This window comes from Schistocerca americana, chromosome 3 (assembly GCF_021461395.2).
Source record: "Schistocerca americana isolate TAMUIC-IGC-003095 chromosome 3, iqSchAmer2.1, whole genome shotgun sequence".
Taxonomy (NCBI): Eukaryota; Metazoa; Arthropoda; class Insecta; order Orthoptera; family Acrididae; genus Schistocerca; species Schistocerca americana.
In genome coordinates this window covers 866,067,623-866,094,952 of record NC_060121.1, presented here as the reverse complement: position 1 = coordinate 866,094,952, position 27,330 = coordinate 866,067,623, and the positions used below count along the sequence as shown (strand labels likewise).

General features: G+C 41.6%; 1 protein-coding gene across 1 annotated transcript in view; it reads left to right on the top strand.

Annotated features, from left to right (window-relative positions):
- The window catches only part of LOC124605806 (beta-1,3-glucan-binding protein-like), a 111,412-nt gene extending 92,233 nt beyond the window's left edge, over positions 1 to 19,179 (top strand). The window contains exons 6-7 of the mRNA XM_047137709.1: positions 622 to 726; positions 18,830 to 19,179. Of these exons, the coding sequence (XP_046993665.1) occupies positions 622 to 726; positions 18,830 to 18,940 (216 nt within the window). The 3' untranslated portion in view covers positions 18,941 to 19,179. The remainder of the gene's footprint in view (positions 1 to 621; positions 727 to 18,829) is intronic.
- The last annotated feature ends 8,151 nt before the right edge of the window (positions 19,180 to 27,330 follow it).

Below are 27,330 nucleotides of genomic sequence, written 5' to 3'. Positions count from 1 at the left end.
GCGAGGAAAGCAGTACACAAGATATTTAGGCAACAGATATTGCTAATCTTTCTCACACCATATCAAGAGGAACTGCCTGAAAGATCCCTGAAAATATAGAAGTTCACATATTGCTGCAGATTCCTTTGCTCAGACCAAGATCGTGACAGAGTTTTGAAATTTGTTCTAACACTTCTTACGTTCATTCAAAGATATTACTATACTTCACTAAAGAAAAGATGGAATGTTTTCACATATACGTTGCATTTGTAGGTTTTGCGTTTTTCGTCGTGCATACGAGAGACTTACGTCCTTCTTTTATCAGACAAACATGTGCTGTCGTGTCTAATCTTATTACTGGAATTACTTATGAACAAAGTATTTCATTAGGGTCTGAGAATATTCAAGAACATTTAACAAACATCATAAATATATAGAAGCAGTAATAAATATAAAATTCATCGATAATATATTATTTCCACAACTTCCATAGGCGAATATACGAGCCCATCACATATAAAAATACGGTTTTTATAAATGTTTTGCGACACGGTAACTATTTTAGATCTATATTTCTAAGTCATTTAGTTGTGATCTTCATTTTTATGATAGCACATACTCAGTTATGTAAAATATTTTCAGTACTACATCATCATTAACCTGGCTATTGGAGGAACAAACGGGTACTTCCCTGACTACGCACTGAATGCTGGAGGAAACAAACCATGGATCAATACGTCACCCACGGTAAGACGTATTTTTTAATAATGTGCATTGTAATAGGGTTATCTAGTGCGCAAATTTCTCCCAACAGTGGAAGATGGCAAGCCATACATTCATGAAACCTGGTGTGCAAATGTAAGAGATGAAAGATTTTATCATTACATCAAACATTATACACATACAGATCACTGACATTATTTTTATGACTTGAAAATGTTGGCTTCCAAAAGTCACAGCCACCATGTAAAGGTTTACAAACGTGAGTTTGTAGCTGACAGTAATTCTTAATCCCTCTTCCAGGAGGTAACAAACACTCCACGATTACCAGGAGCGAAACGTCAGCAACTGTCCATTTCGCTGATGCCTGAAATTTATGTAATTTTTTAATTAGTATTCTGTTTCCACTAGAAGAAAAAGGACGGTTAGAGTTTACCATCCCGTCGACGTCGAGGTCATAGTGACGGAGCATAAGCTCGGACTTCGAAAATATGGGGACAGGAAATCGGCCGTGGTAGTTTTCAAAGGAACCATCCCTGTATTTGCTTGGAGCGATTTAGGGTAATCACGGAAAACTTAAATCTGGATGGTCGAACGGGGGTTTTGAACCATTTTCCTCCAGAATGCGAGTCCAGCGTGCTGATCACTGTGTCACCTCGCCCATTGTTTCCTCCAGAGAACATTATTTTGGAATGTATGAAAGAGTTCGTCTAATTACTTCGTTCCTGTATCTCAAGGCGAGATGCTTTTAAATACTGTCTCGAAATCTTGCAGGAAATCCAAATGGGCTCTACTTGTATGATAAGTACACCAGCGGCAAAACACAATCAGTACCTTCACTGCGTGATGGCAATGTTAATGGTATTGATAACGGTACTACTAAAGCGGACTTACTGAAAACATTTTGCCAAAATTCCTTCACCAAACAAGACGAAGTAAATATTCCATAAATCGAATCAAGAACAAGTTCTAACACATATAACTTAGACGTAGATAAACTCGGTATAGCCAAGTAGCTTAAATCAATTAATAAAGGCCAGGCGTCGCATCCAGATTGTACACCGGTTAGGTTCCTGTCGGAGTATGCTGATACAAAAGCTCGCTTGTAGAAAGATTCGGGAACATACCTTCACCGAGGAGTCAAGCAGTATATTGCTCCCTCCTACGTATATCTCGCGAAGAGACCATGAGGATAAAATCAGAGAGATTAGAGCCCACACAGAGGCACACCGACAATCTTTCTTTCCACGAACAATACGAGACTGGAATAGAAGCGAGAACCGATAGAGGTATTCAAAGTACCCTCCGCCACACACCGTCAGGTGGCTTGCGGAGTATGGATGTAAATGTAGATGTAGATCTGTACCCAAAGATTGGAAAGTTGCACAGGTGACACGCAAGAAAGGAAACAGGAGCAATACGTTAAGTTACAGACCCATATCACTAACGTCGATTTGCAACAGGATTTTGGAACATATACTGTGCTCGAACATTATGATTTACCTCGAAAAAAGACTTAGCCAAAGGTAGCCACATAGCTTCAGAATATGGAGTACAGTCTCAGTTATGCGACTGAATTGGTGATTTCATGTCAGAAAGGTCGCAGTTCGAAGTAACTGACGGAAAGTTATCGAATAAAACCAAAGTGATACCTGGCGTTCCCCAAAGGAAGTGTTACAGCCCCTCTGCTGTTCATAACTGATATAAACGATTTAGGAGACAATTAGAGCAGCACTCTTTAGATTGTTTGGAGATGATGGTTTCATTTACCGTCATCAGATGATCAAAATAAATTGCAAAACGATTTAGATAAGAAATCTGTATGGTGCGAAAAGCGGCAATTCCCTCTAAATAATGAGAAGTGCGAAGTCATCTACGTGAGTACTAAAAGTGTATCGGTAACACCGGTCGCCTTAAACGACAATCGATGCTAACGTTATACCTCGACGAGGAATTTTTAAGAAGTAGTGACCGTGAGGTAACCTAATGCAAACAGAACAATCAAACTGGGATTCGTTTCCGAAACACTCCAGCAGAGTATAAGTAACAGTAAACAAGTGGGTCAGGGAACAGACGTACTTCCAGCGCAACAGCAAGTTATAGCATTACATATTAATATCGGTCAGCAGCCTAATTAGGCATTCTTGTGTCAAGCAATATAATAAAGCAGAAGGCAGTGTTAAGGCTAACCTAACCTTCCTTGAGAACACTAAACTCTTTCCTTGTATCTATTCACACTACAACATAGTAACCTAACCTTGCAGATAAATACTTTATTCTTTACTCGACCGTAGATCATTTCAGACAACGATATTTGACACTTCATGTGTACATAAATCTCAAATATAAATAGCCAATTACAAAAAGATAGTACACATGCATATATTTTATAGAATTTTAACAGAAAATGTCATTAAAGTACATAATAAAAAATGTATACTGACACACTATTTAATTTTTTACTTCAAGATATTCATTAACACTGTAAGGGCAAATATTGATCAGATGTCTTTTTAATTTTATTTTGAAAAGAGACATACTCTCTATCATCTTTACACATTGTGGTAAACTGTTGTACAGTATGCGCCCAGCATTAACCAGTTCTTTGTCAATTTTAGCCGATTTCCTTATATATTATAGTCATTTTTATTCCTGTATTATGTTCATGATATTCTCTGTTTAGCAATGCAGTGCAGTTAATTTTTAAGTGGATAATTGTTTGTGATGGTACTGTTAAAATTTTGAGCTCCCTGAATTTATTGCTGCAGGGTTGTCTAGGTGATACTTTCGCGAAGCATCGTAGGGCTCTCTTTTGTAATCGTCATATACTTTGTGCACATTTGCAGCATTTCCCCAAGCCAGGATGCTATATGAAAGGTGTGAATGGATTAGTCCATACTACATTGTTTATAGAGTGTGTTTGTTTACTGACTTTGGCATTTTTCTCATCAGAAATATGCTTCAACCTATTTTGCTGCACATGTTATTATTTTGATGCTCCCATATCATATACACTCCTGGAAATTGAAATAAGAACACCGTGAATTCATTGTCCCAGGAAGGGGAAACTTTATTGACACATTCCTGGGGTCAGATACATCACATGATCACACTGACAGAACCACAGGCACATAGCCACAGGCAACAGAGCATGCACAATGTCGGCACTAGTATAGTGTATATCCACCTTTCGCAGCAATGCAGGCTGCTATTCTCCCATGGAGACGATCGTAGAGATGCTGGATGTAGTCTTGTGGAACGGCTTGCCATGCCATTTCCACCTGGCGCCTCAGTTGGACCAGCATTCGTGCTGGACGTGCAGACCGCGTGAGACGACGCTTCATCCAGTCCCAAACATGCTCAATGGGGGACAGATCCGGAGATCTTGCTGGCCAGGGTAGTTGACTTACACCTTCTAGAGCACGCTGGGTGGCACGGGATACATGCGGACGTGCATTGTCCTGTTGGAACAGCAAGTTCCCTTGCCGGTCTAGGAATGGTAGAACGATGGGTTCGATGACGGTTTGGATGTATCGTGAACTATTCAGTGTCCCCTCGACGATCACCAGTGGTGTACGGCCAGTGTAGGAGATCGCTCCCCACACAATGATGCTGGGTGTTGGCCCTGTGTGCCTCGGTCGTATGCAGTCCTGATTGTGGCGCTCACCTGCACGGCGCCAAACACGCATACGACCATCATTGGCACCAAGGCAGAAGCGACTCTCATCGCTGAAGACGACACGTCTCCATTCGTCCCTCCATTCACGCCTGTCGCGACACCACTGGAGGCGGGCTGCACGATGTTGGGGCGTGAGCGGAAGACGGCCTAACGGTGTGCGGGACCGTAGCCCAGCTTCATGGAGACGGTTGCGAATGGTCCTCGCCGATACCCCAGGAGCAACAGTGTCCCTAATTTGCTGGGAAGTGGCGGTGCAGTCCCCTACGGCACTGCGTAGGATCCTACGGTCTTGGCGTGCATCCGTGCGTCGCTGCGGTCCGGTCCCAGGTCGACGGGCACGTGCACCTTCCGCCGACCACTGGCGACAACATCGATGTACTGTGGAGACCTCACGCCCCACGTGTTGAGCAATTCGGCGGTACGTCCACCCGGCCTCCCGCATGCCCACTATACGCCCTCGCTCAAAGTCCGTCAACTGCACATACGGTTCACGTCCACGCTGTCGCGGCATGCTACCAGTGTTAAAGACCGCGATGGAGCTCCGTATGCCACGGCAAACTGGCTGACACTGACGGCGGCGGTGCACAAATGCTGCGCAGCTAGCGCCATTCGACGGCCAACACTGCGGTTCCTGGTGTGTCCGCTGTGCCGTGCGTGTGATCATTGCTTGTACAGCCCTCTCGCAGTGTCCGGAGCAAGTATGGTGGGTCTGACACACCGGTGTCAATGTGTTCTTTTTTCCATTTCCAGGAGTGTACATAGCCACTGTTACACCTAGAAATTTATAGCTGTCTGTCTCATTTAGTTCTAGAGCTCCAAGCCTGACTGTGATGTAGCCCAAAGCGTGTTTTTATTTGCATTTATCTGCATATATGTTGTTTTATTTCCATTTATAAAGAGGTTGTTTTCCATGAAATAATTGTTTCCACTTTTCATATTTAGCGAAGCATTTTTTTGCAGGTCATCTGTTGTAGAACTGATAACAACAAATGAAGTGTCACCTGCATACATGACTACATTATCAGATACTGATTTGGGCATATCATTGACATACAAAATGAAAAGTAGTGGATGAAGGATGGATCCTTGAGGAACTCTTTATTCTACAATTTCAAAATTTCGAAAGACATTTGTAATATTATTTTTCACTTTTTGCTTTATTTCTACAAAATGCTTTCTATTTTCCTAAAGCGATTTAATGATGTCTACTGCTTTCTCCCTTATACCATAACAATGAAGATTTTCTAATGGGATGTCATTATGTACACAATCAAATGTTTAGATACGACCAGGAACATACTACAGACATTCTTCTGTTCATCAAGTTCTTTAGGTACAAGTGTTATGAAATCAGCTATTGCTGTTTTGGTAGATTTACACTTTCTGAATCCATGTTGTTTCTCGTTGAGAATGTTGCATGTTTGTATAAAATGTAATATTCTCTCTTTTATTATGGTTTCTATTATTTTAGAGAGTACAGATTTAATAGTTATAGGTTTGTAATTTCCTGGATTTTCTTGCAGCCTCCTTTATGTATAGGGATTACTTTACTCATTGTCACGCACATTGGAAATATTCCTTTTTCTATAGATAAGTTTATCAGACAGGTTAATGGCTTTAATACCCATCGTAAACAGCATTTAATTAGTTTAGAGGAAATACCATCTAGTCCCTCAGTGTTTTTTGTTTTTAAACTGTGTGCTATTTTTACAATTTCTCATTAATTAGTTGGGGTCAGAAATAAGCATTTTGTCTCATATGGGATGTTTATTGCGTTTATTTTGGTAGTATTATTTTGAGTTATTAATTTGTCCACAACTTCAATATAATGTTTGTTTAAAAATATTGCCGACATTTTGTGCATCTCTGAGTTCCCTCCCATTTACCTCAAGTGTCATGTTATCAGTGTATTCCACCCTACACCTTTCCTCTTTTCATTTATGAGAGACCATATGGTCTTAGTGATATTTGTTGAGGTTGCTATCTTGTTTTCTTAATATGTCGATTTAATCTCTTTTATCAGTTTGGTATATGTTTTCTTCTTTTCCTTTTATGCATCGCTATTTTCTTGGGTTGGCCTTAACTGACAATTTTCAAACATGCTTTTCACCTCTTTTCTTTTTTACCTCTAGTGTGACTCAATTTTTATTCTTATTCTTATTTATTTCTCTATGTACTAATGCACATGCAACATCTATCTAATGCTCTTAACGTTTTGCAGAATGATTCCCATCCTTTATCTAGGTTTTCTGTTAAGTATACTTCACTGAAGTCTTTGGTTTCCAATAGCCTTTGTAGCCTATCTATGTTTGTTTGCTTAGTTTGTCTAATCTCTGTAAATGTTTTTTCTGGCTTTCCTATGTTACCTGCTAATTCAGCTTCTGCACCATAGTGGTCTGCAATCGTCGTGTTTATGACCTGTACTGTCTGCCTGCTCTTTTGTACATTAGTGATCACGTGACCTATTAATGTTCCTGTATTTTTACAGTATCTCGTGGGACTGTCTACTGCTAAATAAAGTGCATAAGTTTTAATCAGATCTTGAAAATTCCTTGTATAACAGTTGTCTTTTAGTGTGCTAATATTTAGGTCACCAGCTACAATTATATAAGAAATTCCCTGCCAGCCTTATCGAACAGTACTCCTAATTCTTTTAGAAATCCATTTATCTGACTGTTTGGTGATCTGTAGATACCTATAATCACATCTTTTCCCCCATAATATGTTGTCTGTATTGCTGCAGTTTCAAACAGCATTTATGTACAGTTGTCTACTGATTATGGAATGATAACCTCTATTTTACTGTGTACATAGACTGCCATCCCTCCGCCCTTATGTTCAAATCTGCAGAAAGCAGCAACTTTTTGATATTCCTGTATGTTGTAAACATTAATTTCATTTCCTTGCAGCCCATGTTCTGACATAATAAATATATGTGGTAACTCTGAAGCTAGAAGTACTTCTATCTGTTCTAATTTACTAGATGCATGCTGTACATCCTGCTGCAAGATTCTTATATTAGAAATACTTGTGTTGACGTTTTGAGTTTCTGTGGAGCCTACAGGTACAAAAAGTCCTGCTCCTTGAGATGCTTTTTCTTCTTTGTTGTTTCTCCTCTCTCGTACCTTGCCTGAGTGACCTCTGTCACAGTTTCTTCACCTGCAGATGACGACACTATTCCTTCTGCAGGTGTCGGCACTCTTTCTTTTTCTGCTGATGATGACACTGCTTTTCCCTCCTCTGCAGGGTAGAGTGATGTTTTCTCTTCTGTTCTTTCATCTTGTGGTTGTTTTAACTCTGTTACTGGATATAGTATTGTATCTTCTATTTATTCCCTCAATGACAATGGTATAGGCCTATGTGCCTGTTCTTCTGTGCTGCTAATTTTTTCTAATATCTCTTTGCACAGAATTTGTTTACTATAGTTGTTTGTGTGCAGGCCATGCTTTGTGAAATGTTCTCTCACTGAGTTTTGTTGCTTCAATAAATGTAACATTAGAGAAAAAGCTACATATCTTCCTCAATTTTATGTTAATGTTAACGATTTCTCTGTTTACACATGAAACTTCTATCAGGTCATGCCTGCGCGGAATGCTTCCGACATATACATCGGAATATATAAATTTTCCTAAAGATTCTCTTACAGCCCTGGTTGCATTTACTTTTTCGTTCTTATATAAATCGTTTCCTCCCCCAATAATGACCCATTTGGAATCTTTTGAACTGTTGTTTCACAGTCTTTTAGAACTTCATCTAGAGGTGCGCCAGGATGGGTAAAACCAGTTACTTTTAGTTTAGTTTGCATAGTGGCCATAATACCTGCTAAGCCTATTCCGTGGCTAGTTGAAAATATGTAAACATCACCTTCCTTATTTTTCTCACTTGGTGCAAGATTTCGCGAATGTTTAGTATTTTCTCGCTTCTTCGAGGTACTTCTTGGAGATGTGAAATCATTTTTCTTATTTCCCTGGTTGACTGTATCTTCATTTTTATCTAGCGGATCATATTTGTTCGTTGTTTTCAGTTCGAACGTTTATCGTTTTGTTTCACACACCAGTTTTTTTTAGGCATAGAAAATGGCTCATTTTCCACTTTTTGTTCTTTTTTGATTTCATTTATCACTGTTTCCAGATTACTTACATATCATTTTGCACACAATAATCCCTGTTCTAATGTAGAAACTATCTTTCCTTCATGTACACTACCATGTTTTTGTAAATACGCCATTCGCGAACAGCTGTCAGTTACACCACAAACGCGTTTTGTGTTTTCTTCGTCGAAACGTGAGATACACTTCGAATGAATCCATTTTTGGCACACTGAACATAGTCAAATACCATTTGAAAGTCTTTCACTGCATAAATTCACTTTATATTCATGATATAGGCGTTTTTCACGGAGCCACTTACTAAAACTTCTGTACGAGCCGCCATCTTTGCTACTGACTAGCGCTATTAGCTAATAACTAGTAAGTCAGACAAACAGATGTTCAATGAAATAGCAAACAGTAACATATGCCTCTCAACAACACGTACCTAAAATGAACTAGATGCAGCAGTTTATAGAACCAAGCACTAACACACATGAAACTAGTAGCAATACTGATTTAAATCAAAGGGTCTGTTAATGATCATACTCTATAACTTTATTGCTTAGTAGAGGGTCTCTATGCCAATGCATTAACCATCTTGCAATAGAACAGCCAACACAGTAAATATTTCTTTCTTAAACTCGGGTTGAAGCAGTTAAACAGAATGGAAATCTAACTACACTGTCTCTGAAGAGTCTTTGCTTTACTTCATTATTAATTACGTAACGAACAACAAACTATAACTCTTTAAATAGCAAATGTGGTTTGATAAGCAGTCTTTGAATATACACTCCTGGAAATGGAAAAAAGAACACATTGACACCGGTGTGTCAGACCCACCATACTTGCTCCGGACACTGCGAGAGGGCTGTACAAGCAATGATCACACGCACAGCACAGCGGACACACCAGGAACCGCGGTGTTAGCCGTCGAATGGCGCTAGCTGCGCAGCATTTGTGCACCGCCGCCGTCAGTGTCAGCCAGTTTGCCGTGGCATACGGAGCTCCATCGCAGTCTTTAACACTGGTAGCATGCCGCGACAGCGTGGACGTGAACCGTATGTGCAGTTGACGGACTTTGAGCGAGGGCGTATAGTGGGCATGCGGGAGGCCGGGTGGACGTACCGCCGAATTGCTCAACACGTGGGGCGTGAGGTCTCCACAGTACATCGATGTTGTCGCCAGTGGTCGGCGGAAGGTGCACGTGCCTGTCGACCTGGGACCGGACCGCAGCGACGCACGGATGCACGCCAAGACCGTAGGATCCTACGCAGTGCCGTAGGGGACCGCACCACCACTTCCCAGCAAATTAGGGACACTGTTGCTCCTGGGGTATCGGCGAGGACCATTCGCAACCGTCTCCATGAAGCTGGGCTACGGTCCCGCACACCGTTAGGCCGTCTTCCGCTCACGCCCCAACATCGTGCAGCCCGCCTCCAGTGGTGTCGCGACAGGCGTGAATGGAGGGACGAATGGAGACGTGTCGTCTTCAGCGATGAGAGTCACTTCTGCCTTGGTGCCAATGATGGTCGTATGCGTGTTTGGCGCCGTGCAGGTGAGCGCCACAATCAGGACTGCATACGACCGAGGCACACAGGGCCAACACCCGGCATCATGGTGTGGGGAGCGATCTCCTACACTGGCCGTACACCACTGGTGATCGTCGAGGGGACATTGAATAGTGCACGGTACATCCAAACCGTCATCGAACCCATCGTTCTATCATTCCTAGACCGGCAAGGGAACTTGCTGTTCCAACAGGACAATGCACGTCCGCATGTATCCCGTGCCACCCAACGTGCTCTAGAAGGTGTACGTCAACTACCCTGGCCAGCAAGATCTCCGGTCTGTCCCCCATTGAGCATGTTTGGGACTGGATGAAGCGTCGTCTCACGCGGTCTGCACGGCCAGCACGAACGCTGGTCCAACTGAGGCGCCAGGTGGAAATGGCATGGCAAGCCGTTCCACAGGACTACATCCAGCATCTCTACGATCGTCTCCATGGGAGAATAGCAGCCTGCATTGCTGCGGAAGGTGGATATACACTGTACTAGTGCCGACATTGTGCATGCTCTGTTGCCTGTGTCTATGTGCCTGTGGTTCTGTCAGTGTGATCATGTGATGTATCTGACCCCAGGAATGTGTCAATAAAGTTTCCCCTTCCTGGGACAATGAATTCACGGTGTTCTTATTTCAATTTCCAGGAGTGTATTAAAAAAAATAATTGGCTGTGCAAATGCCAACACAGCATTAAATTCAAGTTCAATCACTTTCTCATGAGATGAAAACTGACAAAACTTTGTAATTCTGATCAAAGTGCATGAATGCAACAATTAATAATTTTTTCGTTTCAAATTACTATTTTCAGGCAGCTTTTCAAGTAAGGCAAATTATTTAAGGAAATGACTGCAGATTGATTTAAATTTGCACTGGAAATGGAGTATTTCTGAAATTATAGAACTGAACTTTAAACACTGTAACTCCACACATTAGAAAGCAGTCAAAACTATTTTTGCAGCTGCCGAATAAGTCTTTCCATAATAAATTAGGCCACTCGGATTTAAATTCACTAGGATAGGATTTCTATCCAGGTTTGTGATTTGGGATACTCACTTGCGTAAGATGGAGTTTTCAGCAACACTACGATTATTATTAAAATCAACCAAATTTGACAAATACCTGGTCCATTTACAGACTGCTAAACATAAACGATTTCGTGGAACGCTTGTGGCACTGGTGGCCTAATTGGCAGTGACTGATAACATGATGACGATGCAGTCATGGCAGTACTGTTGTCCCTGCCCTGTCACTGATCTTCTTGGTGTCAGAATTATATTTTTATAGGGCCAAAACCATGCCATGATAATGGTATCACCAAATGCAGCATCCGAGGCTCATGAATACTGCCCTTGAGCTCTTCTGACCTCTATTCCAAAAATATGAGCCACAATGGTCCGCTACCGCTAACGAGACGTGAACCCCAGCACTGCTCAGCCCAGACTCCTTACCCTTCATAAAGGACGAGTTTCCACTTGTGCGACAACAACATCTTTTCCACTCTGGCAGGCTACTTCATTAGCTGCGGGGCTTCCCCGCATCTTCTACATTCAACCCTACGTTCCCTAACTGTGGGCCAAGTCATTTGCTGTACATTATATAATAATCATTCCATTAGTTATCTAAAATCATAAGCATAATTTAAACAACATCGTTTAAAACTTCACATAATTAAAATAGGTATACATAGTCAAAGAATCTCCATAACAGATACAACATTCTACATAAGCAACAGTACAAACGGACATAGAAATAGCGACACAGATACAAAATAGGTAGAAAATGGGTGTTACAAATGGAGTCCGCAAAATTCCGGTTACACGATAAATGACAAATCTAAATTTAGCTGAATACGTAGGGACTACAGTTAAGAATAACTTGAACTGGAACAATCACATAGATAATATTGTGGGAAAACAAAAGAAAAGACTACGATTTAATGGCAGAACAGTTACAAGACGCAGTAAGTCTGCTAAAGAGACTGCCTTCACTACTGATCCGTCCTCTGATGGAGTATTGCTGCGTAGTGTGGGATCTGCATGATACAGGATTGACGGAGGCTATCGATAAAGTGCGAAGAAGTTACTATCGAGAAATATCGGAGAGAGTGCCACTGTTATGATACGCGAATTGAGGTAGCAGTTATTAAAAAAAAGTGTTTTTCGCTGCGGCGGGACCTTCCCATAAAATTTCAATCACCAACTTGCTCCTCCAAAGCGAAAATACACTCCTGGAAATTGAAATAAGAACACCGTGAATTCATTGTCCCAGGAAGGGGAAACTTTATTGACACATTCCTGGGGTCAGATACATCACATGATCACACTGACAGAACCACAGGCACATAGACACAGGCAACAGAGCATGCACAATGTCGGCACTAGTACAGTGTATATCCACTTTTTCGCAGCAATGCAGGCTGCTATTCTCCCATGGAGACGATCGTAGAGATGCTGGATGTAGTCCTGTGGAACGCCTTGCCATGCCATTTCCACCTGGCGCCTCAGTTGGACCAGCGTTCGTGCTGGAGGTGCAGACCGCGTGAGACGACGCTTCATCCAGTCCCAAACATGCTCAATGGGGGACAGATTCGGAGATCTTGCTGGCCAGGGTAGTTGACTTACACCTTCTAGAGCACGTTGGGTGGCACGGGATACATGCGGACGTGCATTGTCCTGTTGGAACAGCAAGTTCCCTTGCCGGTCTAGGAATGGTAGAACGATGGGTTCGATGACGGTTTGGATGTACCGTGCACTATTCAGTGTCCCCTCGACGAACACCAGTGGTGTACGGCCAGTGTAGGAGATCGCTCCCCACACCATGATGCCGGGTGTTGGCCCTGTTTGCCTCGGTCGTATGCAGTCCTGATTGTGGCGCTCACCTGCACGGCGCCAAACACGTATACGACCATCATTGGCACCAAGGCAGAAGCGACTCTCATCGCTGAAGACGATACGTCTCCATTCGTCCCTCCATTCACGCCTGTCGCGACACCACTGGAGGCGGGCTGCACGATGTTGGGGCGTGAGCGGAAGACGGCCTAACGGTGTGCGGGACCGTAGCCCAGCTTCATGGAGACGGTTGCGAATGGTCCTCGCCGATACCCCAGGAGCAACAGTGTCCCTAATTTGCTGGGAAGTGGCGGTGCGGTCCCCTACGGCACTGCGTAGGATCCTACGGTCTTGGCGTGCATCCGTGCGTGGCTGCGGTCCGGTCCCAGGTCGACGGGCATGTGCACCTTCCGCCGACCACTGGCGACAACATCGATGTACTGTGGAGACCTCACGCCCCACGTGTTGAGCAATTCGGCGGTACGTCCACCCGGCCTCCCGCATGCCCACTATACGCCCTCGCTCAAAGTCCGTCAACTGCACATACGGTTCACGTCCACGCTGTCGCGGCATGCTACCAGTGTTAAAGACTGCGATGGAGCTCCGCATGCCACGGCAAACTGGCTGACACTGACGGCGGCGGTGCACAAATGCTGCGCAGCTAGCGCCATTCGACGGCTAACACCGCGGTTCCTGGTGTGTCCGCTGTGCCGTGCGTGTGATCATTGCTTGTACAGCCCTCTCGCAGTGTCCGGAGCAAGTATGGTGGGTCTGACACACCGGTGTCAATGTGTTCTTTTTTCCATTTCCGGGAGTGTATTTTGTTGGCGCCCGCCTGCATGGGGAGAAATGATCATTGTAATACAGTAAGAGGAGTCAGAGTCAACACAGAAAGATTTAAGTTTCGTTTCTCCAATGATCTGTTCGAGAGTGGCATGGTAGAGGAATAGCTTGAAGGTGGTTCGATGAATCCACTGCTAGGAACTTCATTGTGAATTGCCGAGAAGTCACCTAGATGTTGATAATATGCAGATGTTATTTGCACAGGTGTAAACCTGAGATCCTCTAAAGAATCGAGCTCTCATGTATAAATTAGCTTCAGACCTCTGATTACTTTACAGATGAGTTAATATATTAAATGAGTATTTGACGAAACAATGTAAGCAAGGAAAAGTTTAGGAAAGGTTTGAAATTTCGTTTAAAGATTGCTGGAAGTCGCTAAGTGCACTCATTATGGAACACAGGGTGAGTGTAGCCTGGGTAATTTGTGCTCCATTGTAAGCAAAACTTAGTTTTTCGAGCATCTCAAAGTTTATGACGTCATATCTCTTGAACTAAGTATCGTACAATGACGTAATTTCGCGGTTCATTCAGTGGTATATGTGGGTACTGCCTGAAAAATGTGGTACGATTAGAATTACTAATAAGAAAATAATAAATTACAATCTCACGCCTGATGCGGTAGTTTCATAGTACGAACAGTGAACATGTAACTTTTTTCCTTTCGTAATTTTGCGGGGGAAGTCTACGAGAATATGTTTTGTAAAGGTTTGAAAAACGACGTATTGAAGTTATTACAAATCACAAAGCGATCTCATTCTCAAGCACTCATTAGTCCGTGAGAATAAAGAGCCAGTTGTGTTTCTGAAGAATGATACTTTCTGCATCCCTGCTGACTGTATGCCAGTAGATCGCTTTCTTTGTAATGTTCGAACGCGGTATATGTTCCAAGAGTACACTGCGAATCGACGTCAGTGATATGAGTCTGAAATTCAGCAGATTACTTCTATTTCCTACCTCTCGTAATTGCTTGATCCGCGCAACGTTCCAGTCCTTAGGTATGGACCTTTTGTCGAGCAAGCGGTCGTATATGATCGATAAGTATGGAGCTACTACATCAGCACACTCTAAAAGGAACCTAGATGGTTTGCAATTTGGACCAGAAGATTTGCCTTTATTACGTGAATTAAGTCGCTTCTACTTCTAGGTTGCTTATGTTGGCAGCTGTTTTTGATTCGCAGTCTGGGATATTTGCTTCTTCTTCTTTGGTGAAGGAATTTCGGAAAACCATGATAAGTAATTTCGCTTTAGTGTCACTGTCATAGACAAAATTACCATCGCTGTCACGCAGTGAAGGTACTGGTTGTACCTTGCCGCTGGTGTACTTTCCATAGGATCGGAATCTCTTTGGATATTCTGAAAGATTTAGAGACGGATTTTAGTTATGGAAAATATTTAAAGCATCTTGCATTGAAGTCCACGCATTATTTGGAGCTTGTGTAAAACGCTGTAAATCTTGGGGATTTCACATTCTTTTAAATGTGGCATGTTTTTGTCGTTGCTTCCGCAAACAGTCCTCTGACCTGTTTTGTGTACTGATAGTTCTGTCTCTTGTAAATTTATTTGGTCTTATATTAACCCATTAAGTGCCATGATCCTCATTTGGGGATTTGTATTTGTAACGGAAATTTTGCAATTCTAATAATGCTGGCATCGAATGCTACCATTCCCCGTTGTTGTCTACACCTTTGTCGATTGCTTGCATTGAAGTTTCGTCAGTTGTTGTTAAACGAGTGAGTTGTACACTTTTATTTCTGTGAAGAAGCTACATTTTTCAGCGTTACAAGAGCTGCATATTTTCAAAACAGTGTAAGTTACATTATTATGTAAGTAAATTCCAATATCTGTGTACAGTCATGTTCTGTAATGGTTTGAAAAGATGTTTATGGATCGTTTATTTCAAAGATCTATTTCATTTTTGCATGACAGATGTGTGACCATCGATCCCCATTTGCGGCTCATGACAGTTTCCATGTAAAACTTTATTTTGCTTTTATTTGCTCCTCAGGCACAATGAGTCACTACGAAGCTCTTTATATGATGGAAATTGAAGAAATTGTAAATGACCCGAACTTCATGGCTTCTTATGGTGATCATGGTGATGTGAATGAGACCATTGACATTGTCGAGCTCCCTCCAGATCGTGTAGATGAGATGTCTGACTGTGAAGATATCGACGAAAATATGTTTGAAAATACTGTTCCATCTGATGTGCCAGGTTCCTTGGAAATTCATGTCAATGGAAAAAAGGAAATTGAGGAACATGAAGGCTAACGAAAGAAGAAAGTGAAGGCTATTATCACTTCTAATTGGACAACAGAAGATGCGACTTACTCTAAAACCTATCCTGACACAACAAAAATTGAACAGCGAAAAGCCAGTTTGGTAGCAGCACTAAAAGGAAAATCTGCTGTTGAATGCTTTGATGAAAAGGTATTGAAATTGATTCTCAGTGAAAGCATCCGATATGCTGCACAGAACAATAATCATAGCTATGAGTTATCCAATGGATGCATAAAAAAGTTCATAGATATACTACTCTTCACTGGATATCATGCTCTTCCACAGGAAAAACTATACTGCAATGAAGATGAGGACTTTGATACAAGGTGTGTAGCACAGTGCATGAATCGCAACAGATATCTGGAAATAAAGCGCCACCTTCATTTCAATGATAACACACATATGAACAGAATTCCACCAGACAAAAAGGATAAACTTTTTATAATTCGTCCGTTTAATAATTTCATGACATTTCAAGTTTTCTCCGAGGGTCTGAGCATTTATGAGTAAATGGTACGATATTATGGACACCATTACCTAAAACAGTTCATTCGCGGGAAATCAATGAGGTATGGGTTCAAACAGTGGGCCATGTGATGTTCTCAAAGCGGTTTCTGTTACCATATGTCAGTCTATGAAGAAAAATGGAAGGATACAAGTGATGTATCAGTTCTGGGACTTGGCGGATCAGTTGCGTTGAATATGATTTCTTTCCTGCAGACTCTTGAACTTCACAAAATACATTTTCATAACTTTTTCACGAGCTTCCGTTTGATGAAAGAGCTCTCAGAAATGAGAGGGCAACTGGAACTACCTTTATGAACCGAATGAATAACTGTCCTATAGAACCTGAGAACAGCATGAAGAAGAAATGGAGCATATGACCATCGATTTGAATGGTATACGGAAATAGTGGCAGGAATGTGGAAAGGTAACAACTGCGTAAAGCTCTTGACAAACTATGAGACAGTGCATCCAGTAAGCCAAGTAAAGGGATGGAGCAAAGCTGAGAATAAAGGTATGCATGTTCCACAGCCAAGAATGACTTCAGAATATAACAGTCATATGGAAGGAGTGGACAAACTGGACAGGAATGTGCAGAAATATCGTGCGAGAATTTAAGGTAAGAAATGGTACTGACCATTTTCACGAATGCATTAGATGTAGCGTTGGTCGCGCATACGTCATCTATTGCCTCTCGAATGAAAATATTCCACTGCTTCAATTCTGGAGGATGGTGGCAAGGGAATATCTTCTTCAATCACCTGTTGCTTCTGATCCGAAAAGGGCAGGACATCCATCATACCCAAAATCGTCCCTTTCACGTGTTCCAACTGAATTCAGGACTTCTGGAAACGGATATGTGATTGAATGCGCAACACTGGGGAAACAAAGAAAATATGCACTTTGCAAGAAAAATGTGAGGAAACAGTGTTCTGTAGGCAATGTGGGACTCTATATTGACTGTTTTGTTGTCTAGCTCAAAAAATAAAAGAAAATGTGTAAAGAGATCGATTAATATGAATCATCTATTTCAAGGTTATTGAATTTTTTTGTTTTATATTTCTTTTCCTCATCTCTATGTTAATCTAATAACACTGAAATAAATGTAGATTGAAGAAAAAAACTGGCGGTTCATTTTTCTTTAGCATAAAAACGTTACCGAAATTTGATTTTAACCAAACTTCGCAGTCTGTATTCCTATGCTTATTCTAACATGTTGTGGGTATAACACGCACAACAATTATAATAGAAGACGAAAGATTTAAAAGGAGGAAAAAAAAAAACTTACAAGGGATGGTATTGGTGAGAAAGAAGTACGTGTTTCAAAGTGGCCAACCTCACTTTTTGTTTCTTTTTCAAACACGCTAGGAGCTTAAGGCCAGGTTCTCATTCAATTGGGTAAAAAATAGGCAAAGTTTGGAATTTGTTTTTTGAGGCAATGAAAAGACTTGCAGCGGATCTGTTTTAGAATTATGATTGATCATACTTTGAACATCATTTTAGATTTTCAATACAAAAAAAGCAATATGGCGCCCATAATTATGGTTTGATCAAGGGCCTGCAAGTTTTAAGTAAGCAGACTGTGGGCAGTTTAGCTCGTCAGGAATTATCTGAAATCTAAAATGGATAACATCAGTCGATACTATGTTAAGTTTACTCGAGTTTATAACTAACTACGATGAGATGACCTTAAACTTAACGATGTGGTGCTAACTAGAACTTTGAGTTCGATTTTTGAGGATTTCCTTCATTCCTTATGGCTTTGCAGAAAATAGTTACTATTAACAAATTTCATATATTATTGCTATAAGCTCCCAAGAAAAGTATTTGCTTTTCAGGAATCAAAGGTAGAAGTTAATAGGTACAACATTTTATATTTAATACTGCAAGCATTTTTGAAAACTCTTTTCTCGAGAAAAACCTGTTTAAATTTTAGGAAAAACTTTTATATGTATTATTAGTTCAATTTTCATAATAACCACAAGTTATTATATATTTTTGATGTCGGTGAACACAAATCTCAAGTTGGATTTTCAAAATTGAAAACGGCTAATCCAAATAGGCGCACAAATGTTATGTTTAAGCCACTTTTGACAAAAATTACCTACGATTAGTCTGCAAGACCATTTTGAATGAGAACCTGGACTTAATTTCACAAAAACGTTTTTATTTTTTCTGGTTTTAGCATGTACATCGTTTTTGAGCTTCATTTTCGATAGAACTATACATAAATCTCGTTTATAGTCACTATTCGTGATTTTTAATTTTATCTCGTACTTAGTATCTAACTAAATTACACTGTTCGATTCTATGCCCTGTATCTGTGTTCTGTTTGTTTATTTCCAGGCACTTACCGACTTCTGGAACGGGCGTGACAGGTGGCTGCCTACGTGGAAGCTCGAAGAAGGGGGTGCTTCTTCCCTCCAGGTTGATTACGTCCGAGTCTGGGCTCTCTAAAAATACTGAGTGCAAAACTCACACAACACAGTCAGTGTAACTGATTCAGCGTTTGCTAAACACTCTGAAGGATTTATTATGCAGCAATATTATCAATTTGTTTTTCAAATTTTCAGGAACCAGGTACCTTTTTTCCTAAATTAGCAACAATACTTTCTAATCCCATCTGTACACTGACTGTTGCAAATAAAGGTTATAAAGACAAGAAAATTATATATTAAACTCGTTAAAATGTGTAAGTAACCTGTTTTGTGATGCTGAATTTTCCTTTACTTAATGTGTAATTCATTACAGCTCAAGAATTCAGCTTACAAAATATGACGACAGGCTGCCACTCACATGCAGTAAAATCATGGATTTAACTTCGTTCATCATATTAGATGATTCAGGAAAGTGTGCAGCTGTGTCACTGATGATTTAAATAATGAAAACTGCCCCAGTTTCTTATGCTTTGGTGCTTAGGACAGCGCGCTTCGATAATTTATTCTCATTTTCAAGTGCGTATGTTTACATGAATAAGTCTGGTGATGTTTGCACGTGTAATTTTCTGTCTCTATTGGTTTTTTTTTTTTTTTTTTTTTTTTTTGCGGTTAGGCCACAATATGAAAATCATACAAAATGAATCTTCGAATGTTTTTAAATGTTAATGTTAGAGATTGAATTTTTGTTGGTCTGCTTACAGGTATTGGTCCTCCTCCATTATGCAGAACATCACATACACGCAAATCATCATTTATACTGTTGGTTTACAAAACATGCTACAAAGACAATGGTGGTTGCTGTGTAAGAACACAAGAGCTGTGAACATCCTAACTTTCGACACCCTGCAGACTTTTTTTTCTTTGAACGCTGTTAAACGTAACATAGATGCTGCAATCTGGAACATACAGCACTTAAATCTGCCACACTACTGCTCCTCTAGACTCCGTGAAACTTGGCATCAGGATCGCGAGCATAACTTCTGTTATGCACGTTTTGAGGAACTTTTGCACATGCGCAACTAGCGTGGCGTAAGTCACTGCCTTATGGGCCAAATGCATACAGATTTGATAAACAACGTGCACGGTTCATGATGTGCACAGCTAGCCGTTACCACTCAACTAGAAGCTTACGTCGGTGCCACCAGGTGATAGCGCAGAAGATATTATACATGAAAATCAGGTGTATTGTGAGCTGCATCTCTTACGTATTTAAACAATCATACATAAGGATTGTCTGTATCATGTATTGCTTGCAACGAACCATTATGTCCTGCAGCAAGGTACATTGGTTTTATTCTCTACGCGATGTTGTAATGCAGAATCAAAATCTATAATTAAGAGGCCAGTTGGTGCAACTCCTGCAGGAGGTTGGAACTCCCTACCATAGGATACACCTGCCCAAAATGGGTCACTGCTAGGAATATCAACCGAGTTAAGCTGAACCGAAGCAAATGTCAGCTTATTGATAATCTGTCTAATACGAGGGTTGCCCAGAAAGTAAATTCCGATCGGTCGCGAAATGGAAACCACAGTGGAAACCAGAAACGATTTATTTGCAACAGTTAGGTACACCTTCCACCTACTTCTCTACATAGTCGCCGCTCCAAAACGCTGCAGGAGCGTCTTCATTGCCCCTGCAGTGTGCGGCCGAGAATTGGCATGAAGAAGGAACTGCTCGACAGTTGTGTTATGTGGGCTGCATGACACAGGTGAAATCTCTAACCGTGCCCTCTTACTTGGCGGGAGACGCTATTCTCTACGCAGCTTTACTTGCTCACTGTTCACTCAGAACTGAAAAGAGCGATGCGACACGATCGACGGGCATACTAGAGACACTGCCCAACACATCTGTGCAAACCTTTACCGGATTTTCCCAGTGGTTTCCAATTCGCGACCGATCGGAACTTGCTTTCTGGACAACCCTCGTATTTTCTAGGTTGTTCTTAGTATAGCCGGTGTTCTGTTCTATGGGGTATTGAATCTCTTCTCTATGGTAACTTTTCCCTTGTGGCAACACATGCTAGCTGAATTGTCACTGAATTACGCTGCAAGCAACGTTGCAGGGCAATATTCTCACATGTGGTCTACATTACCAACACGGTGTGTTTCCACTTCATTGTCTTTAAGGAACAGACGATCAGAACAATATGGTTTTGGTAGTTTATGTAGTTGCCTTCTTGCACTGGTACCGGGTGATCAAAAAGTCAGTATAAATTTGAAAACTTAATAAACCACGGAATAATGTAGATAGAGAGGTAAAAATTGACATACATGCTTGGAATGACATGGGGTTTTAGTAGAACCAGGCGCTCCATCCCATATTGCTAGACGCGTGAGAGATCTCTTGCGCGCGTCGTTTGGTGATGATCGTGTGCTCAGCCGCCACTTTCGTCATGCTTGGCCTCCCAGGTCCCCAGACCTCAGTCCGTGCGATTATTGGCTTTGGGGTTAACTGAAATCGCAAGTGTATCGTGATCGACCGACATCTCTAGGGATGCTGGAAGACAACATTCGACGCCAATACCTCACCATAACTCCGGAGATGCTTTACAGAGCTGTTCACAACATTATTCCTCGACTACAGCTATTGATGAGGAATGATGGTGGACATATTGAGCATTTCCTGTAAAGAACATCATCTTTGCTTTGTCTTACTTTGTTATGCTAATTATTGCTATTCTGATCAGATGAAGCGCCATCTGTAGGACATTTTTTGAACTTTTGTATTTTTTTGGTTCTAATGAAACCGCATGCCATTCCAAGCATGTGTGTCAATTTGTACCTCTCTATCTACATTATTCCGTGATTTATTCAGTTTTCTAATTTATACTGACTTTTTGATCACCCTTTATTTTGATGGGGGCGAAGTAGGTAAGTTGGTGACACAGAGTCTTCGTCTTGCACTAATTTTTGCCGTTGAGCTTCGAAGCGGCTTTGTCTGCAACCTCGGTGGGCCTCTTTACCTTGCTGAAGTCGAAGTTGCCTTTGTTCGTTACTGTGTCTGGCACACCTTCTTCTGCGGCCTTTAACGCTTTCCAGTGGTATGGCACGCCCTCGCGTTGGAGGTCTCCCTCTCGGTCTGCACATTGCATCCCGTGACATCGCGGAGATCTGAAACGCAGATGAAAAAAGTCAGCGGAGATTTGACAGTTTTCGATTGTTTTTTGGAATTATCTACTTGTTAACATAAATTAATAAGAAACAAATATTCCCAGCAACAAAAGTTTGTTTTACCTTCACTCGTGATGCATATTAATGGTATTGAAACTAGGAAAAGTGTAACGTAACATTCCAAACACTGTAAGGTAATGAATTAAAAGTTAAATAAGTTATAAAACAAGTTACGAAAGTAAACCATACTTACCAGTGATCATGAAGGTTGATACAATTTAGTTTATTCGCGCAGTACACGACGCTTGCTTAGAGAAAGTAAACAACCGCTGTTGTGCATAGTAGTAAAATTAGATTGTCCATAGACACATCCTTCTAAAGTCTTTATATAGACGTCTGCGGCCGAAACAGCATCATAGACGGCGCTTGCGTAAAGTATCAAAACAACTGCAACAGCTCTCGTGCATGTTAGTTAAACAGATTGTCACTAGACGGCACAGCCTACATTGCTTTTTTATAAAATTGTTTTCAAAATAATTTTTTTTAACCAAAACAATAAATTTAAACTTCAAGGGATAGGCAAAATAATGTGAACACCTGTATTTAATTGGGAATGGTGTATAAGGGGTTTGACCCCAGTTTGCCAGTAGTACAGTTGTGATTCATCGTGGAATACTAGCATATAGTGATTGTATAGTCTCCAGTGGAATGTTATGCCACCATTCGATCAGAACCTCTTCTAACTCCTGTAGCGAAGAGGGAGGGAGAAATCTGCTTCGGAGTCTGCGCTCCAATACCGCCCACAACGGTTCGATAATGTTCAAGTCCGGAGACTGTGCTGGCCAGGGAAGGCGCTGCGGTTCAGTTACACGCTCCTCATACCACGATTGTACTGTCCTGGATGTGTGAATAGGTGCGTTATCGTCCTGAAATATGGCATGATTGTTGAGGAACAACATTTGAATCATGGGGTGCACCTGATCACCTAAAGTGTTCAGATAGTCGTTAGCTGTAACACGGCCTTTGAGAGTAATGATGGGACCAGCAGAATCCCATGATATGGCTATCCACATCGTCACAGTTGCACTTCCATGCTTGACCGTCGGAATCAAGCAATCAGGATTGTAGGCTTCTTATGGCGTTCTCCAGACGTTGGCTCGGCCCGATGTTGACGGAAACGTTGACTCGTCGGACCATATGACGTGTTTCCACTGATAAGCTGTCCAGGATTTATGTCCCTGACACCATGATTTACGTTTCTTTGCGTTGGTTGTCGTCACTAATAGTTTGGGTATAGCAGCTCGTCCATGAATATTCGCTTCATGGAGTTCTCGGCGGACAGTGTCGACAGGTGCGGGGTTTCGAAGATGACTATTGAGCTATGCAGTCACTTTAGCCGCCATAGCTTTGTGTTGTTTGGACATAATTCGTATTAGCGTATGACGATCTCTGTCATTTAGTTTTGATTTGCACCCACTATTACGTTTACACGATGATGCCTGTCATGACTGTAGAAACAGTTGCTCTTGAAACATTGAATAAGTTGGCTGTCTTGGTTACTGATGCTCCAGCTAACCAGGCCCCCACAATTTGCCCTCTTTGGAACTCTTTTAGGTCTTTCTTTGGACATGACCTCGACCTCTGAATGCAAATACGAAGTGTGCACTACCCGTAAACAACCTGCACCACTGTCTACTCCATACTGAACACGCACAGTCCAGCAAGACACGTGCCTTACCTGCGTTGTTGACCGTCAGACACAACCATCCCATTACTGTTCACATTATTTCGCCTATCCCCTGTATTTGTGTATCTTTCATCATTAGCGGTGAACGAGGACTCGAAAATGATGTCCCAGTCATTAATATTAATTAAATAGTACGCGAGATATGGCTTACCGACAGAAATACCCCACTGAGAAATAATATACAGTTCATGGTCCCGAGTTCGAGTCTCGGTCCGGCACACAGTTTTAATCTGCCAGGAAGTTTCATATCAGCGCACACTCCGCTGTAGAGTGAAAATCTCATTCTGGAAAAATCCCCTAGGCTGTGGCTAAGCCAAGTCTCCGCAATATCCTTTCTTCCAGGAGTGCTAGTTCTGCAAGGTTCCCAGAAGAGCTTCTGTGAAGTTTGGAAGGTAGGAGACGAGGTACAGTCGTGCTTGGGTAGCTCAGTCGGTAGAGCACTTGCCTGCGAAAGGCAAAGGTCTCGAGTTCGAGTCTCGGTCCGGCACACAGTTTTAATCTGCCAGGAAGTTTCATATCAGCGCACACTCCGGTGTAGAGTGAAAGTTTCATTCTATATACAGTTCATGATTGCGGAGTGGGGCTGAGTGGCACTACGTTTTGACGTAAGTACTCCTCCAGCAGTAGCTGTGCATGGAAGCTCTTGAGGGCGTCTCCACGGCGATGCCCCTCATACGTTGCTGCGTCAGCCGACTGTCTTTAAATGTGGTTCCATTGCGAGACAACAATTTCGCCAAGAGACCTCGTTCTTCGGATGACACCACGCAGAGGACCATCGTAAATCGCGTTGAATTTAGTGTAATTATTGTCTTTGAACGAAACTCATTTCTATTCGTGTCACTGCGCATTTCTGTCAGTTACCTTCTGTAGTATACTGTAGCATTTATTTCTGTGTATGGTTCAAGTTTCATCGAACTACTTGAGCTGTTGAACAGAGTGGAATACAAATTTGAGAACGTAATGTGCTCCACAATTTAAATCATAGCTTGAAATAAATGAATCAGATATGTTTGTCAAAGGCGTCATCATTGGTTTCTATGAAGGAGGAAATATTGATATACGAGGTCTGTTTAAAACATTCAGGAACATTCGTAATTTCGTGCCAATGGCGTGTTCGAGCGAAATGCGGTTGGCATCCCTGCACGTTCCTGTTTTTAATGTATAACAGCCGGAAGTTTCATTGTTGTTTGTCTGTTAGTTATTGTTCAGTGATGTACTGAGTAGAGCGTTGCGTCGCACAATTTGTGAATTTCGAGATGACAGAGTTAGAGGAGCAACGCTTTTGCGTTAAATTTTGCTTGAAACTCATGAAAAACATTACAGAGGCACATCAAATGATGCAGGAAGCCTACGGCGATGAGTGATTAAGCATTAAGGTATTACGAATGGTTCACACGGTTTAAAAATGGCCGAACGGAAATTAAAGATGACCCTCGTTCAGGTCGACCTTCGACGTCTACCGATGATGCTCATATCAAAGAATGTCAACGACATTTTGCGTGTCAATCGAATACTGCAGGAGAATTTAACATTTCAGTTGGGTCATGCCACGATATCCTGACACAGCGTCTTGGAACGCATCGTGTTGCCGCTACGTTGGTCCCACGGATCATAAGTGAAGACCAGAAAGCAGCAATCTGTGAAAAGCTTTTGGATCATGCAAATGAGAACCAGATTTTCCTTAAGAGAATCTTAGTGCTGATGAGACGTGAGTCTACGGTTATGATATCGAGACGTTGGAGGAACAAGATTTGCAACGATAGAGGAGATAAAATTCGCAGACGGCACTTCAGGTGATACAGCAAAAGGCGCACCAAGACTGCTACTGGAAGTGGAAACTGCGTTGGGAGCGGTGTATCAATTGTGGAGGAGAGTATTTCGAAAGAGACCATGCACAATAGGTAAAAGGTAAGAGTAGAAGAATTTTGTGGACAAAATTCCGGAATTTTTTGAACACGTTGCGGCGCTGTGCGTTTCTTTTTACTGCCCTGCCAATGTCCAGCAATGTTCATTTGTCTAGCTAAAAGCTATAGTAGAAAATACTAGATCACTACTGTCTATTGCAGGTCGCAACATACATAGAATTGTCCGGTAAACGGGATGTGGCTAGCTACTGAAATAAAAGTTTTAACTTGGCAATGTAAATTTTCAGGTGTATTTTTACGATAAAGATCACAGTTAATACTGCCAAGCCCGTACTAAGTGTCTACACAATGTAAAGCTCCCACGCACACCACAATCACACACGTAGCCAGTTTATGGTATTTACACCCGTTACCGAAGTTAACAGAGTTTACTAGATCGTTTAGTTACGAAAATGCTCGCTCAAATGTTGTGCACTCTGCCCTACACGTAATATCTGCTCCAGTCTTCGATCGCACAACAAGCCACGCGGTTTTAACTAACAGTCAAAAGCAATAATTTTGATATTCTGTCCGAAATTCCACACGACTTACACTATACCGTTCACTTAAATACACTTTGTACTACTTCGCGAACTCGTAATTAGCATTTTTCCGCGATTTTACAGTACTTTCGTCGGAGCTGCTTTCAATGAGATGTTACTAGTTCGAACCCTCAGCCGCGGCTCCCCTAGATCACACCAAAGGCTTTGTTCCCAGCATAGATTGGCGCGAGCCTACATTTTTCTGATTGGCTGATATCACAAACAGCAAATCAGGTTGTAGTATTATCCCGCGCTAACCCGCGATTTACTTCAATGACCAATCATAGTAAAACATTTCTTTCTATGGCAATTGCTAGTTAAATAAATTTAGAAAAGTATCAAATATAAAATTACTCCTTCCGAAATTACCGATTAATTTGTGTTCTACTCACGATTTATTAGTACCATAAACTGACTGCACATTTAATTATGGTAAATCCCCTGTATAGTTTAACTGGTACTTCGTGAATAAACAAAACAATTTTTCATTTACTTCTGTTCTTCTTCACTCATACAACACTCACACTGCTAATTACTACACATATACTTCGTGAATAAACAAAACAATTTTTCATTTGAAACTTCCTGGCAGATTAAAACTGTGTGCCCGACCGAGACTCGAACTCGGGACCTTTGCCTGCGGGCAAGTGCTCTACCAACTGAGCTACCGAAGCACGACTCACGTCCGGTACTCACAGCTTCACTTCTGCCAGTACCTCGCAGGAGATCTGTAAAGTTTGGAAGGTAGGAGACGAGGTACTGGCAGAAGTAAAGCTGTGAGTACCGGACGTCGGTAGCTCAGTTGGTAGAGCTCTTGCCCGCAGGCAAAGGTCCCGAGTTCGAGTCTCGGTCGGGCACACAGTTTTAATCTGCCAGGAAGTTCCATATCAGCTCACACTCCGCTGCAGAGTGAAAATCTCATTCTGGAATTTTTCATTTACTTCTGTTCTTCTTCAATCATACAACACTCACACTGCTAATTTATACACATATAAAACAATTATAATTATGCAAATACATTAAATATTAATCAAACATAACTTTGCAACATTGTTTTGACTACGACTGCTAGTACTGTCCGTCAACTGCTGATCTCTGCCGCCTA